Raw genomic sequence first — 16,372 nt, 5'->3', positions numbered from 1 at the left:
CCGTTCGGCGTGGCAGCCACGCACCGGGGCGTGAGCTCGAATGTGCCATTCTTTATTTTTATGAATTATTAATTTTATTTTAGTTATTATTGTAATTAGTTTTTAATTTGCTATAGCGAACATGTGCTGGCCCTGAATGTGCTGTTCTTAACAGTTAAAGAAAAGTGAGAATTGCAGCTTGTGCAGTTGAATTGCCTGCCTTGCTTTAGGTCTTGCTTTAAATTGGTTATGCTTTTTTTCACATATGCTGACGGTAGAGTAAAATTTCATGTTTTGTAATGTGTGTGTGAGTGCGAGTGTGAGCTCTTGACCAAATTACTTAGCCTCTCTGCAGTTCAGGTGCCTCATATGTAAATTAGGGATAGTATAAAACCTGTGACATGGGGCCGGCAGGTGGCGTGGTGGTTAAGGGTGCAGACTCCCACATTGAGTGACTGTGTTTTGAGTCCCAGACCTGGTGACTTGCTTTCTCACTTTCTGTCTCTCTCTTTCACTCTGTCCCTCTCTAGTCAGATTAAAATAAATAAATAAATAAATAAAGTTAAATGAAATAGTTCTAAAAAAAAAACAAAAAACCTGTGACATAAATGTGCATTCAGTGTTTAGTTCATTGTGTTCCACATAATAAGAGCTCAATAAATACTATTATGGGTAGTAGGTTGAGTGGAAAAACGCATTCATTTTAGTTTCTTAAAATATAACAGTGCGGAGAATTTCAAAAAGTTTTATTTATTAAAAATGATCCAATTTTAGTATATGTGCTGCCGAAGCAAGGGACCAGCAGTTGGCTGGTCTTCCATATAGTCAACCATGGTTTGAGTCCTGGACCTGGTGGCTTAAACTCATCCTGGGCATGTTTACATGCATGCCCAAGATCCCAGGAGGAGAATAGAGGAGAAGGGATTGTGGTGTGGCCATCCCCACTGGGGGATGATTTCTCACTTTCTGTCTCTGTTTTTCTGGTGAGTGCATGTGCCCTATAGCAAAAACCTCCCCAAAAAAAAAAAAAAATAAAGATCCAAATTGGTACCAGCCAGATTGAGACCAGCTAGATAGTGTAATGATTATGTTGCTGGTCTCCCACATGACTGACCATGGTTTAAGTCCTAGACCCAGTGGCTTCAAACTCACACTGGGTGTGTGTGTGTGCAGGCCCAAAATCCTGAGAGGAGAATGGAGGAGAAGGGATTGCGGCATGGCCATCCCCCCCCGGGGGGGGGGGGAGGGCGATTTCTCACTTTCTGTCTCTGTTTTTCTGGTGAGTGCATGTGCCCTATAGCAAAAACCTCTCCAAACAAACAAACAAAAAAATCCAAATTATAAGAGAAATATACGTTAGTAAAATGTTGACCTTTTTGGTTTCATCTTGTGCACTCAAATCATCCTGGCAGATCTCACGAAGTAAGTTTAATGTCGATGAACTTGGGCTTGAACACCATCCGTCTAATGGTCCCACTCTCTTTTAGGAGGAAGAAGAGGTCTTTGCGTGGAATAATGAAGTGCAGCAGGGACTTTCGAGTAGCATCTTCACCAAAGATTTGGGTAGAATCTTCCGCTGGCTTGGGTATAACATTTTTATTTTGAATTTTTTTTAAAAAAAATTATTTATTTAATTTTATTTATTCTTTTTTTTTTTTTTTGAGAGATTTTTGCTATAGGGCGCATGAGCTCACCAGACAGACATAGAGACAGAAAGCGAGAAATCACCCCCACGGGGGGATGGCCACACCGCAATCCCTTCTCCTCCATTCTCCTCTCGGGATCTTGGGCACGCACGCACACGCGCCCAGCGTGAGTTTTAAGCCACCAGGTTCGGGACGCGCATCGCGGTCGACTACGTGGGAGTCCAGCGACATAGCCATTACGCTAACTGCTGGTTCCCCATTCAGTCATTTTCATTTGACCAGAGAAAGACACACAGAGAGAAGGAAAGTGAGAAAGCAATCTACCAGGTTCAAGACTTGAACCGTGGTCAGCCATGTGGAGTGTCCAGCACCTTAGCCACCCACCACCTGCTGGCCCCTATTTTGAATGTTCTTATAAGCCTTATTTGTGTGGCGAGTATACTTTACTTTTTAATTAAAGGTGGAGACAGAGAGATGGAAAATGAGAAATGACCCCCAGGGTGGATCTCCACATTGCATTCCCTTCTCCCTTCTCCTCCTGGGATTTCAGGTGTGCGTGCACATGTGCCCAGCATGATTTTTTTCAAGCTGCTGGGTCTAGGACTCAAACCACAGTGAGTTATGTGGGAGTTTAGCACCTTAACCACCACACCACCTGCTGGCCCCTGAACTTTTGTTTTTTAATGCTAGAGAATGCGTGCATGCATGAGAGAAAAAGGGAGAGAAAAAAAGCAAGCAAGCAAGCAGGCACTTCCCAGAAGGGCCCAGGCCAGCCACAAATCCCCTTTCCTCTAATTTTCCATCCCCTCAGGATTCTGGCCATGTGCATATGCACCCAGTGTGTTCTTCAAGCCCCTGGGGCTGGGAATCTAACTCTGATTGGCCATGTGGGATTCAGCTTCCTCTGCATAATGTAGAGGTTACACTGTGCTATGGGGGCTGGTCTGTGTTTTTAAAAATTTTTATTAAGTTTGTTTATTTCGTTGAGAGAGAGAAACATTCCCAAGTGGGTCCCATTATGCCACAGTCTCCCCCCATCTTCCCTAGATCAAGATCATGGAGACATGCCGGCACCCAGTGTGCTCAGATTGACCTGGGATTCAAACCCAGTCCTCCTTATGGCTTCCAGCACTGCAGAACTGCACCTTACTGTCTGTGCCATCATTGCTGGGCCCAAGAGTAGACTTTAAAGATGAAATTGTCATATTGAAAATCCATTTTTCAGTATTAAGAATCTTTGAGTTTTGTTTGAGTTTTTATTTGCTTTTGCTTATTTGATTTGATCCCATACCTTGCTCTCACTGTGCCTCCTTTTTATTAATATCCACAGACCTAAAGGATCAGACTGTGGTATTGTGAATGTCAATATTCCCACGAGTGGGGCTGAGATTGGAGGTGCATTTGGTAAGTAGAGAACCATTTCTTCTATTCTACATTGAGTGGCCAAGGAAAAACAGTAGTCACTTTTAGTAAAGTTTGACCAAGAAACAAGGCCTTCATATATTCAGAAATAATCTCGTGTGATCTAACATGCCTAAAAAGAGCTTATGTTCCGTGTTCAAAGTTATGGTCCAGAGTCCTGCATTTTCCTCCCATGAGCAGCATCAGGTTAGAGCAGAGACCTTTGACCTGAGCTATGGGAGCTTTGGGAACAGCAGTATCTGTTTTCTGGGGAGAGGGCCTAAGACCCAAAAAAAGAGTTAAAAAAACCTTGCTTTATAACTGGGAAGTTTTGTAAGAAGTATTCTGATTTTTATTTGCAAAATGAGAATAATAAGTATTAAACATATTATCTTTACTAGATAAAAGATTTCTTTTCACTGGGCCCAACCCCTTTTAAAATTTTTTTTTTATTTATTATTTACATTTAATCACCATACTTTTTTATTTTAAGAGAGATTTTTTTTATTGGGCACGTGTGCACGCTGGAGAGAGACAGAGAAACAGAAAGCGAGAAATCACCCCCCAGGGGGGATGGCCATGCTGCAGTCCCTTCTCCTTCATGCTCCTCTCAGGATTTTGGGTATGCATGCACACGCACCCGGCATGAGTTTGAAGCCACTGGTGTGGGACTCAAACCATAGTCAACTATGTGGGAATCCAATGATGTAACCATTATGCCAACTGTTGGTTCCTCCTTTCTTTAAAAAAAAAAAAAAACACTTCTTAATGCTTTGCTGGTTCCTCCTTTCTTTAAAAAAACATAAAACATTTCTTTTTTTTTTTTTTTTTGGAGAGGTTTTTTGCTATAGGGCGTGTGCACTTGCCAGACAGAGAGAGACAGAAAGTGAGAAATCACCCCCCAGGGGGGATGGTCACGCCGCAGTCCCTTCTCCTCCATTCTCCTCTCGGGATCTTGGGCATGCATGCACGTGTGCCTGGTTTGAGTTTTAAGCCACAGTGTCTGGGACTTGAACCGTGGTTGATTACGTGGGAGTCCAGCGACATAACCATTACTCCACCTGCTGGCCCCAACCTGGCATGTTTTTCAAGCCACTGGGGCTAGGATTCAAACTGCAGTCACTATGTGGGACCTGGCTCTCTTACTGCTCTGCAGGGCTGGCCCACGAGGGTTCCACTCTTTTTTTTTTTTTAGTGCATGTGTGCTAGAGAAGGGCAGAAAGAAGGCACCCCCGATGGGGAATGGTCACACTGCCATCCCTCTCCATCCCTCTCCATCTCTCCTAACTTTTGGGATTTGGGCCACTCATGCAGATTTGGCCAGTGTGTTTCTCAGGCTGCCTAGTGTGGGACTCAGACCTCATGGTCAGCTATGTGAGATCCGGCTGCCTGGCATCAGCCCAGTTTCCACTCTTCATACCGTAGTCTGATGGTGTTATCTAAGGGTTTCTTCTGCTTTCTGCATATTTCTTTTGTTTTAAATTTTTATTTAACATTATGTATTTAATCATTTTAATTTGACCAGAGAGAAACAGAGTGAGAGAGAGGGAAAGTGAGAAAGGAAGCCGCCAGGTCTGGGACTCAAACTGCAGTCACCATGTGGGAGTCCAGCGCCTCTAACCACCATGCCACCTGCTGCCCCCAACTTTCTGCATTTTTCTATTTCCTTTTTTAAAAAAATATTTTATTTTCCCTTTTAGTTCTTTTTTTCCTATTTCTTTTGGTCTCTGTCTTTTATTTGTTTGTGTGCCGAAGAGATGCTCCAGGCTAAATATAAAGTAGTCATGACTACTTATTTATATAAATATTTATATATTTCCTTTCAGTATCTGCATTTTAGTGAGACTGAGAAGGAGTCCACACAGATGAAACTGCTCAAAAGATGTGACTATTTTGTGTTTCTCTAGGAGGAGAAAAGCACACGGGTGGTGGCAGGGAGTCTGGCAGTGACGCCTGGAAACAGTACATGAGACGATCCACTTGGTAAGAATAGGCTTTGGGGAGGTGCTTTCACACCCATGCTTTCTGCTCTGTCTTCCTGCAGTTTACCTTGACTTTATTGTTTTATTTTATTTATTTTTTTGGAGAGGTTTTTGCTATAGGGCATGTGTGCTTGCCAGAAAGACAGACAGAGAGACAGAAAGAGAGAAATACCCCCTGCGGGGATGGCCACACCGCAATCCCTTCTCCATTCTCCTCTCGGGATCTTGGGCACAATGCACACATGCCCGGCGTGAGTTTAAGCCACCGGGTCTGGGACTTGAACCATGGTCGACTACATGGGAGTCCAGCGACATAGCCATTACACCACCTGCTTGTCCCTCCCAGATGTATTGAATGGGGATACTTTTTCTGTCCAAATTAAAACCAGGTGACCAGTTAATATGGAAACTAAGCTGTCACTTTCAAACATAGTATATTTTCTTATTTTATTTCTATTAGTATGGGAAGATCTGTGTTTCCCCTGATAAAGCAATACGAGTTTGGGGGAGATACACAGCACATCGTAGCTCACATGTTCTCATACTCGGCCCAGAAGAAAACCGTGAATGACACGTCTGGCATCTCCCCAGGCTTTGGCGCTTCTTTCTTGTTATTTTTAGTAAAACTGGATGCAGAGTAACATATTGTATCCTATTTTTTTTTTTTCTTCTCTACCTTATAACTTGGATATTTTTCTTTGTTAATCTATACGGATCTTTTGCCTTTTGTTAGTGGCATGAACATATTCTAAAACTGTTATGTTATATTCTATCGTTGATCTTATTTTGTTTATTTCCCCCCTCAGTACCATCAACTACAGTAAGGACCTTCCTCTGGCTCAAGGCATCAAGTTTCAGTAGAGGTGTTTTACAGGGACATTACTTCAAAGTTGCTTAGGCATTCCTTTTGCTTCTGAAGAAGGCTCAGAAAACTGAGATTCGTCCTCAATAAAGGCATCCTTTTGAATAATGACAGTGGCTAATCCCTTAAGACCTCAGAGGCCTAAATCAAGGGACACATTTTTACAACATCAAAATAAAATTGTTATAACGGAGCCATATTTTGGTTGGATGGGTTGGAGGAGTTTTTGGCATTTGCTATACATGAAGTTAATGATTATTTTGTTAATTAGAAAAAACAGTGCATGCACTGATAGGAAACGTAGAAATGTAAGGTCTGAATGGAGAGGAAGACAGGAGTTTCCAGTTGATGCAGGTGTCCTGAGCTAGGGAAGGATTCTCGTGGTGAGTGTTGACCTCCCGGCGGGTATTGGAAAGGTGTGATTGAAAGGGGGCCGTGTTGGTTTTGAATTGAGAAGGGACGTTCACCACTGGCTAATGGCTCTTGCTCAGGATGGCCATGTCAATTTGGAAGAGATTTGTAGGATAGAAATACATTAACGTCTGCCCTTGAACCTGCCATTTGCAGAGGGCTCTGGGGCCAAAACTCTCTGTGTCCAGTTCTCTCAAAAACTTATCTCGGGGCCAGCAGATGGTGTAATGGTTACATCGCTGGACTCCCACGTAGTCAACTGCAGTTCAAGTACTGGATCTGGTGGCTTGGAACTCCCACTGGGCGTATGTGCGTGCCCAAGGTCCCAAGAGGAGAATGGAGAAGAGATTGTGATGTAGCTATCCCCCTTGGGGGGGTGATTCCTCACTTTCTGTCTCTATGTCTCTCTGTCCCTCTGGCAAGTGTACTTGCCCTATAGCAAAAATCTCTCAAAAAAAAAAAGCATATCTCAAGGGCTAGCAGGTGGCATGGTGGTTAGGGTGCTGGATCCTACATGGCCAACTTGATTGTGTGAGTCCTGGACCAGGTGGCTTGAAAGACATGCTGGGCGTGTGTGGGTTTATGGTCCAAATTTCAATAGAATGGAGGAAAAGGGATAGTGACATGGCCATCCCTTCAGGGGTTGATTTCTAACTTCCCCTCTTTCTCTTTCTCTCTCTCCCTCTCTGGCACATGTCCTATCGCAAAAATCTAAAAAAGAAAAGAAAAAAACAAATTGATTTCTTATGCAACCTTAAATCATTGTCTGGCTGTTAGGTTCCTATAGCTGTTCTCAGATTTATTCTCAACTGACCATCCTGAGTGTGGCCACACATGCTCACAGAGAACTGGGGAGGGTTTGCTTTCTCTTTGCCGAGATCCCATTCCTTACTGAGAAGCTACACAGAAGCCTCTGCACTGGCTCAGCCCAAAGGCCCCTGCTCTGTCTGCCTGGCCCTCCATACCCCTCTCTGTAGCAGCCACCACCCCTCTCCTCTCACCTGGTTGGACCAAGGCAGAGGCCATCGAACATGTCATTTGTAGAGAGATTTGGACAACTGGCAATTATGACAAAGAGAGGCCAGCAGGTGGCGTGGTGGTTAAAGCACAGGACTCCCATGTGGCTAACCACAGGTTGAGTCTCAGACCAGGTGGCTTAAAAAATCACACTGGGCACGTGTGCATGTATGCCCCAAATCCTGAACGAAGAATGGAGAAGGGATTGTGGTGTGGCTATCGCCCATCCCTGCCTCCTGGGGGGTGATTTCTCACTTTCCCTTTCTCTGTCTCTTTGGTGAGCTCATGTGCCCTATGGCAAAAACTTTAAAAAAAAAAAAAAAAAAGGGCAGCGAATGGAAAACTAGATATTATAAGTGTGTCAGAGAAGGACAGGTGTTCATCGTACGTGTTACGGCCAGCTGTGAAGAGTGAGTCAGGCACTGCTGAAACCTTTTAGGAATCATGTCCCGTCAGACACGAATCAAGCTAGATGCTGATACACCTATTGGAAGGACATTGGCAAGAAGATACCATGAGTAAGGGTTGGTGAAAAGCAGACGGTTGGTTCTTCGTTTTCCGTATGAAATAATAATGTCTAAAATTATGAAAACGAAGTAACAACACATGCTTATTATAATAGGGAAGTAAGTGCCCAAGGAGTCGTTGCTGTGGGCTGGGTAGGGAGATATGGAATGCGTTTTCCATAACGAGCCTCGAACTCTGATTCTTTGAATTGTAAATAAGTAACTGCTAAAAACTGAACAAAAAAGGGAATGGTTCTGGAGAACCGTGTACTTGAACCCTGACTTCTGACCTTTCCCCTCCTCTGCCCCAGCTCATAGGCTGGCAGGATTGCTTGTTCCTGTTACTGAATTAAGGGCTATTTTAAATATCATGACATGATCCTGTTATTGAAAGCCACCTTTATTTCTCAATTTCGAGTTCAAAATTGACTCAATTATCCTTTATTGAGATATATATACTTATAAAAATGAGTGGTGATTTAAGAAAATCATAATTTGGCACTAACTTTAAAAGTCTTGTGATGATATATCTTTTTTGCAGCACAATGTTTTTTTTTTTTTGGAGAGGTTTTTTGCTTTAGGGCGTGTGCGCTTGCCAGACAGACAGAGACATAGAGACAGAAAGCGAGAAATCACCCCCCAGGGGGGATGGTCTTGCCGCATTCCCTTCTCCTCCATTCTCCTCTCAGGATCCTGGGCACGCACGCACACGCGCCCGGCGTGAGTTTTAAGCCACCGGGTCCAGGACGCGAACCGCGGTCGACTACGTGGGAGTCCAGCGACATAGCCATTACGCTAACTGCTGGTTCCCTACAGCATAATGTTTAGGTACAAGTATTTTAGCCCTATTTTATTTAGCGACTAATACTATCTGAAGAAAATTAGGTATGACTTAAAATATTTAAAGGAGGCCAGCAGGTGGCTAAGGCACTGGCCTCCCACATGGCTGACTGTGGTTCAAGTCCTGGACCTTGCAGCTTTCTCTTGCTCTGTCTCTTTCTGGTCAAACTGAATAATAATAATAAATACAATTAAATAATTTAAAAAATTAGGAATCATGTAATAAGTCATTTTCATTTTGTGAAATTGTGCAAAATTAACTTTTTTGAAATATGTCTTAATACCATTTTTCCTCCTTATATAGGGTCAGGTTTTTTTTTTTTTTTTTTTTTTGGAGAGGTTTTTGCTATAAGGCATGTGTGCTCGCCAGAAAGACAGAGAGACAAAGCAAGAAATCACCCCGCAGGAGATGACCACGCAGCAATCCCTTCTCCATTCTTTAGGATCTTGGGCACGCACACACACGTGCCTGGCTTGAGTTTAAGCCACCGGGTCCGGGACTCAAACTGCAGTTGACTACATGGGAGTCCAGCGATGTAGCCATTATGCCATCTGCTGATCCCTAGATAGGTTTTCTTTTTTAAAATTTTTTTGGAGAGCTTTTTTGCTATAGGGCATGTGCGCTTGCCAGAAAGACAGAGATAGAGAGGCAGAAAGCGAGAAATCTCCCCCATGGGGGGTGGCCACGCCGCAGTCCCTTCTCCATTCTCCTCTCGGGATCTTGGGCACGCACACACACATGCCAGTCATGCGTTTAAGCCACCGGGTACAGGACTCGAACCGCGGTCGACTATGTGGGTGTCCAGGACATAGCCATTATGCCATCTGCTGGTCCCCCTAGACAGGTTTTCAAAAACATAAGCTGTGTCAGTGTTTAAAGGTTCTTTACATCTGTAATTTCTCTCCAGTCCGGCGTGTAAGGAGGCTCTCTGGCGTCTGTCTCTGCAGAAACCATGACGTCGCAGTCACGCTGCAGTGACATCTTTAATACGCGGCTTATGGGGGGGATGTACGGAAGCTCTAATCTTAGGTACAGAGGTTGGGTGAAACTGACTCTGAAAGCTTTCCTTAAATGAGTTCATAGTTTTTCTACACATATTTCTAGCAGTAAAGACTTTTTTGGGTCATACTGTTTATTAAAATATTTTGCCTTTAAATTGTTACTCTTTGTTCTTTTTTATTGACTTAACAAATAAAAAATGCTTATTAATACACACGTGTACATATTTTTTATCTATTCGAGGGGCCAGACGGTAGCACAGTGGTCAGTTATGACACTGAGGCTGGCACACGTGGGAGGTTCTGGGTTCGCATCCAGAGACCTCCGAGTGTCATTCATCCTGAGTCCCTGGGGAGCCTGGGCCTGTGATCTGAAGCTGGGGGGTGGATTGTGGCCTCAGGACACTTGGGGTTGCCCTCTCTTTCTCTTTTCATCTCATTCATAGAAAAAATAAACGTTTAAAGAAAATATGTATTTTGCTTATGTTACTGTGCATGTGTGTGAGACAGAGAAAGCAGTGCCCTTGGCAGCATCTCATACCACACTTCCTTCTCCCAGCCCTCCAGCTTGTCAGGATCCTGGACAGACACGCGTGCCCCTGGCATGTTTTCAGGCCAACCCAGGTATCCAGACCTGCTTCCGGCTGTGTGGCTCCCGCTGCAGTTCAGTTTGCTCCCAGCCGTGCCGCCAGACTGGACCGCATACTCAGAGGTTTAAGCACGAGAGCTGCCGTGATTGCTGATCGCCGGTTGTAATGGGCATTTCACGGCCCCGCTGCCTTCTCCTGTCCAAACCGGGCGCTGTGGCTGTGGTAGGCAGTTAGCCATGAGCAGGCAGCCCTAAGAGAAGAGCGAAAGGCTCACCCAGCCCCGGAGCCAGGAGGGCGTGGCCATTTGCCTTCTTCCTTCCTTGGGGCCTGAGGGAAGCACACAGGGATGATTCGTACATTTTTCTCTTATCAAAAAGATCCAAACGCGCGTTTTGGTCAACACCCTAATCCTCAAGTAATTCCCACTAGGACGAGGAATTAATTAGCAGTCTAATTAAACCACCTGGCTCACACTGGGCGTGAGCAATAAAGGTACTCGAAGTCCTCATTCCTTACCTGTGAGAAGTGCGCAAGCGCAGGAGAAAACGCTCGGATTCAAATTCAAAGGAAGGACTTAGGTAGTATGACAGACCTCCCACCAATGAATATTCATGACACCTCCAGTAATAACAGTAACAATTAACCAGTAACAATCTGGACCCGAAGAACCAAGGACTTCGCAGCTCGACACTCCTCACCCATCAACAGGGCCACCACTGCCAGGAATTCCCCCTGCCTCCACCCAGGACGTGCGGTGTGGATAGCATGCTTGCTTCTGCCACAGCAGCGGACCCTGCTTTTCTTAGGCTCTTGTACTTCTCCAGTCCCTGGAGAGAACACCGGTCTGCTGAGGTCCCATAGGAAACAGGTGGAAGGACCTTCCTCCTGGCTCCCACAGCGGGAGGCAGGCAGTCCTGAGAAAGCAGTTCACCCAAAGGAAATCAGAACGTTGTTCTGTCCCCCATTCCCCTCCCCTTTCCAGGGAGTCTCTCAAATTATCGTTTAAATTTGCCAGAGGGCACTTGTGCTGGCGAAGGTGGAGGACAGTGGCGGGAGCCAGGGAGAGTGAGAAGGCACGCCTCATGGAGTATGGCCATATAGCAATCCCTTCGCTATCTCTCCTTTTGGAATTTTGGGCATGCACACTTGTGCCTAGTGTCTTCAAGCTGTAGATCCAGGCCTTGAACCATGAGGTCACCCTAATCACCAGACCATGGGCTGGTCCTTCAGGGAGTCTCTTAAGCCTCCACCCCCGGCTCTGCAACCACAGATGATCTCTGTGGCATTCTGTCTCCTGGGAATAGCAAGAGGCCTGACTTCCTCTTCCCCAGCAACCCAAGCATTCTACTGTCTTCCCATAAAACGGGTCACAAACTCGGAGCTGGCTTGGAATGTTATCTGTTTGCAACTTCAAGATGTTTAGATGAGGCACATACTCTTAGTTCCCTGTGCCCAACACACCCGGCTTAGACCTGACTTGGTTTGCCCGTTTGTCCTGGTCCCCTCATTTGCTTTATCTGCCTGGTCTTGGAGACTGTGCAATGGTGACTATTTCCACCCATGCTTAGCACCTCGTCCACACGGCCGCTTATGCTGGTTTTCTTTGTGGTGTTTGTCAGTTTTACAATTTAAGATATATGAAGACATTAGGATTCAGGTGACAGCCTTTATTCTTTTTTTTTTTCCCAACCACAAATGTTTCAGTTTTATTTAACACCCAAGCAGAACAAAATTTTCTGACTATACATCTATATGATGCACAGTAGTAAAAACGTACTAAGTTTTTACCATAAACATATGGTTTTGAAACTGAATATCCACAATGGTTGCATCATCAACTAAGTACTTTTGCTCACTTAAAGAATCTGTAGTTTTCTCTGATGACTTTTTGGGTGCTAACAGCTACTTGACATCTTCCATCTACTGTCTTCTGAACTGGTGCAGATTGCTTAGCACATAGGCACCCGGTCTTAGGAAGGTCGTAAAAATCACCACAATTCCAACAGCCGTCTCCGCAGCCCACAGGGAATGCTGGCGTGGGGGCTCTGAGTGGGTGAGGCATCTGCAGGCAGAACGCGGTGGAGGAGTCCGACCCGGCGAGGCCCCAGGATCTGTCTGAGCCCCCCGACCTTTGAGCTCCGCTTCCGGTCGGATCAACATGTTGGCAAGGCCACTGTTGTGTGCCCCCCCCACCCCCACCCCCCCGACTCTGGAACAAAGCTTGGGTCACTTAGCATGTCAGCAAGGCTGTTTGCTATTTGCTCCAGAAACTGGCAGCCTTACTGGGAAGCGGACCCCCCTCTGACTCCCCAATTTACTACTATAAAAGAATTGCATAGCTCTCCTATACATCCTGAGTGTACGATAAAATCTTCCAGGAAGTCCTCCGACTGACCGCTCCCCTTGGCTCTGATCAATAAAAAGGCACGATAATTCCTAGCAGTTGTCACTCCTCAGAGGGCCACCTCTGAAGGGTGTCCGGCATAGGACGTGCATGAAAAGGCATCGAGGCCTCTGTCTTCTGTTCACCTTCGCCGCCTTCGTCGAGATAACCCACCCATGCCGAGGCTGGTCCCCGGCAGATACACGGGCTGCAGGGCCAGGCAGGGGAGACGAGCCTGGCAGAAGCTCCTGGGCTGGAAGGCAGCTTTTTTGCTTTTTTCTTTTGTTTTTGATTAAAAAAAGTCTTTAATAAAGACTTTTAGGTGTCATGTATTTAATGGAAAATAAAAAAGGTTATGTAAACCGTCCAGTCAGTAAAAATTTTTATCTTTCAGATCATGCCATTTTTCTTCAAGATCTGTCATATTCTTATGATGTTCTCGAAAGTAAATCTTGGGAACCAGCAGTTAGCGTAATGGCTATGTCGCTGGACTCCCACGTAGTTGACCGTGGTTCGTGTCCTGAACCTGGTAGCTTAAAACTCATGTCGGGTGCACACGCGCGTGCCCAAGATTCCAAGAGGAGAATGGAGGAGAAGGGATTGTGGCGTGACCATCCCCCCTGGGGGGTGATTTCTCGCTATCTGTCTCTCCGTCTCTCTCTGTCTGGCGAGCGCACGCCCTGCCTGTAAGGAAAACCTCCCCAAAAAAAAAAAAAAAAAAAAGAAAGAAAAGAAAGTAAATCTTGGGTTTGGTTGGCTCATCAGTAGATCTTGGAGGAGAAGCTCTACAGGATACAGATGCGAATTCGGTAGCAGCTTCTCTTAGTTCTCTACGCCTCTTTCCAATTTCTTATCTGGAATTGGTTCTCTACGCTTTTACCTGAGGTTCATAAAAGTGAGGTAGGAATCACTGAGGTCTCTCTTGACATATGATTTCTGTTGTGCACTGAACTACTAAGATGTCCAACATGGGCCCAGCAGATGGCATAGTGGTTACGTTGTTGTACTCCCACATGGCCAACTATGGTTCAAATGCTGGACCCGGTGGCTTGAAACTCACACTGGCGCATGTGCATTTCAAAGATCCCAGGAGAAGAATGGAAGAGAAGGTATTGCAGTGTGACCATCGCCCCTCAGGGGTGATTTTTTCACTTTTCCTTTTGCTGTCTCTGTCTCTCTCCTTGGTGAGCACACGTGTCTAGGGAAAAAACTTCTTAAAAAAATATTTCAAACGTGAGGTGACTCTAGGGCTGATCTGGTAGTAAGACTAAATAAAGATCTATTCTGCTGTTTTGCCACAAGAAGTTTGGCCCTGACCGCTGCCAAATTGTCATTAGTCTCGTTCAGTTTATCTGATAATGATTTTCTAACTTGTGATTCTTCTAGATAGAGTTGTTTATATTTTTCCAATTCTGTTTTTTTTGAAGCTAATTACACCTTTATTACACATTATAGAATTGAATAAAATAAAAAGACCAAGAGCTTTGTGGTAGCCATCAATTGAATTCATCTAGTATTTTCATCAGCTCTTGGATAATTCTGGCTATTTAGAAAAAGAGCAAAACTTTATTAACATACTCAGTTAAACTAGAACCCTACAAAGACTATTTCAGGTGACTATCCATCATAAGCAATTAGCAAAGAAAGGATAAGAACTATTCTTCCTCTAAAATGAACAATATTCAGCATTTGCATGAAAGATGCATCGAAACGTATGACAAAGATTTCTGACATGGCTGGTTCCACAACAAACATCTCCTCAAACTCTGCTCTAGAAGCATAATAAAAAGGAAGACCAAGGACCAGCAGTTAGCATAATGGCTAATGTCACTGGACTCCACCTAGTCGACCTCGGTTCGTGTCCCGGACCCCGAGGCTTAAAACTGACGCTGGGCGCGTGTGCGTGCATGCCCAAGATCCCGAGAAGAGAATGGAGGAGAAGGGATTGCAGCGTGGCCATCCCCCCTGGGGGGGTTGATTTCTCGCTTTCTGTCTCTGTCTCTCTCTGTCTGGCAAGCGCACACACCCTATAGCAAAAACCTCTCAAAAAAGAAATAAAGAAAAGAAAAAAAAGGAAGACCAGCTTCCCCTGCTACAGCTGGGCAAGAAGTGTCTTTCCTGTCCCTGGTAGTCCAACTAAAAGAATTTCTTTTGGAAGTTTGCCTCCAAGCACAGTAAATTTCTGTGGGTTTTTCAAGAATTCAATTTCCCATAATTCTTGTTTAGCTTCTTCGATTCCTTTAACATGTTCAAAGGTGACATTTTTCATCTGGACAGGATCCACTGCAGAATCAAGTCCTGTTGTTGTCCGGAGGTGAACAGAAAAAATTGGTTTTTTAAAGAGTCCATAAATGCCAAACAGCAGCAGGACAAAGAGAATCCAGGAGCTCCCCTGAGGGAATCATTAGTTTTTTTGTGTTAGTGCTTGCGCTTTCAGAAAACCCTCGCAAAAACCAGTTTTAATTGCGTCTTGGTGAGCTTCAGGCATATTTTTTGGTTTTCATGAATTTATCCAAATTCTCAACATCCGATCAGTCCCGCAAAAGAATCCCCTTCACGCGTGATGGTGCTATAGTCCACGTTTTGGTTAATCTTTCAGAGGTGGATTGCAGACATTTTGTCCTTGATTTCAAAAAAATTTTCTTTAAGATTTATTTAATTCCACTTGTTATTATTATTAATTTGACCAGTCAGAGGCAAAGAGAGAGACATGGGAAGTGAGAAAGCAAGCCACCAGGTTTGGGACTTGAACCGTGGTCAGCCATGTGGGTGGGAATCCAGTGTCTTTAACCACCACGCCACCTGCTGACAGCCTGATTCCAAAGTTTTAAAGCCCTGAGACTGTATGGGAACTGGCCCGTACTGAAGATCTGAACAAATGATTTGAAGAGCTCTTGGGTGTTGTCTGCGCAAGCAAGACGAATGTGAAGTACGAAACATCTCTAAGCAACCATATTTATTTTCGAAGAAGGACCGCGCAGAGATGTGAGATGTATGCCAGTGGCAAGAAATGTTTTGCCTTTACAAAATCCAGGAAGTGGACTTCCTACCAGTCCATCGGTCTGTCCAATTTTTTTTTTTTTCTGAAAGGTTTTTTCGCTATAGGGCGCGTGCGCTCGCCAGACGGACAGAGAGAGACATAGAGACAGAAAGTGAGAAATCACCCCCCAGGGGGGATGGTCACGCCGCAATCCCTTCTCCTCCATTCTCCTCTCGGGATCTTGGGCATGCACGCACACGCGCCTGGCGTGAGTTCTAAGCCACCGGGTCCGGGACGCAAACCGCAGTCGACTGCGTGGGAGTCCAGCGACATAGCCATTACGCTAACTGCTGGTTCCCGTCAGTCTGTCCAATTTTTCAGTCTGTCCAATTTTTTTTTTTTTAATTATTATTATCATAATCTTCTTTATATTACATTGGATTACATATAACTTTACATTGACTTCCATTGCTTTTTCAAAAGGGAATGCCATGCATGTCAGTCAATACAGAGGCATCGATCTCCCCGCTTTATCATTCAAAGTCTTTTCCATGCATTTCCCAATAATTATTATTATAATTTTTTAAAACAGTCAATCACTATTTCTCATTTTGCTTGTTAAAAGACTTCACCCATCATGAAATACTTCCCAGACCAGTCCAGTTGAGAATACTATACACGTCATCTTCAACAGATAATAAACCATATCTGTTTCTCACTAACATCCCCTCTATTGTTCACTTGCTATCTTTCTCTATCCTCTTCTCTTTTTTTTT

The 16,372-nt window shown here is 44.6% G+C and overlaps 1 protein-coding gene and 1 pseudogene across 3 annotated transcripts in view; one reads left to right on the top strand and one right to left on the bottom strand.

The window, feature by feature from the left end:
* Positions 1-6,069, top strand: part of ALDH7A1 (aldehyde dehydrogenase 7 family member A1) — a 63,869-nt gene extending 57,800 nt beyond the window's left edge. For all 3 annotated transcript variants that reach the window (XM_027770689.1, XM_027770688.1, XM_006145525.3), the window contains 4 exons: positions 1,467-1,564; positions 2,956-3,029; positions 4,934-5,009; positions 5,815-6,069. In XM_027770689.1, the coding sequence (XP_027626490.1) occupies positions 1,467-1,564; positions 2,956-3,029; positions 4,934-5,009; positions 5,815-5,869 (303 nt within the window). In that variant the 3' untranslated portion in view covers positions 5,870-6,069. The remainder of the gene's footprint in view (positions 1-1,466; positions 1,565-2,955; positions 3,030-4,933; positions 5,010-5,814) is intronic.
* An 8,639-nt stretch (positions 6,070-14,708) lies between these two features.
* LOC102503333 (ATP-dependent zinc metalloprotease YME1L1 pseudogene) overlaps positions 14,709-16,372 on the bottom strand; it is a 3,190-nt pseudogene continuing 1,526 nt past the window's right edge.

The sequence above is a fragment of the Tupaia chinensis genome, unplaced genomic scaffold (genome assembly GCF_000334495.1).
Source record: "Tupaia chinensis unplaced genomic scaffold, TupChi_1.0 Scaffold000152_1, whole genome shotgun sequence".
In the NCBI taxonomy this organism is placed as follows: Eukaryota; Metazoa; Chordata; class Mammalia; order Scandentia; family Tupaiidae; genus Tupaia; species Tupaia belangeri.
The sequence above is the reverse complement of the archived record's forward strand: the minus strand, read 5'-3'. Positions and strand labels throughout refer to the sequence as shown.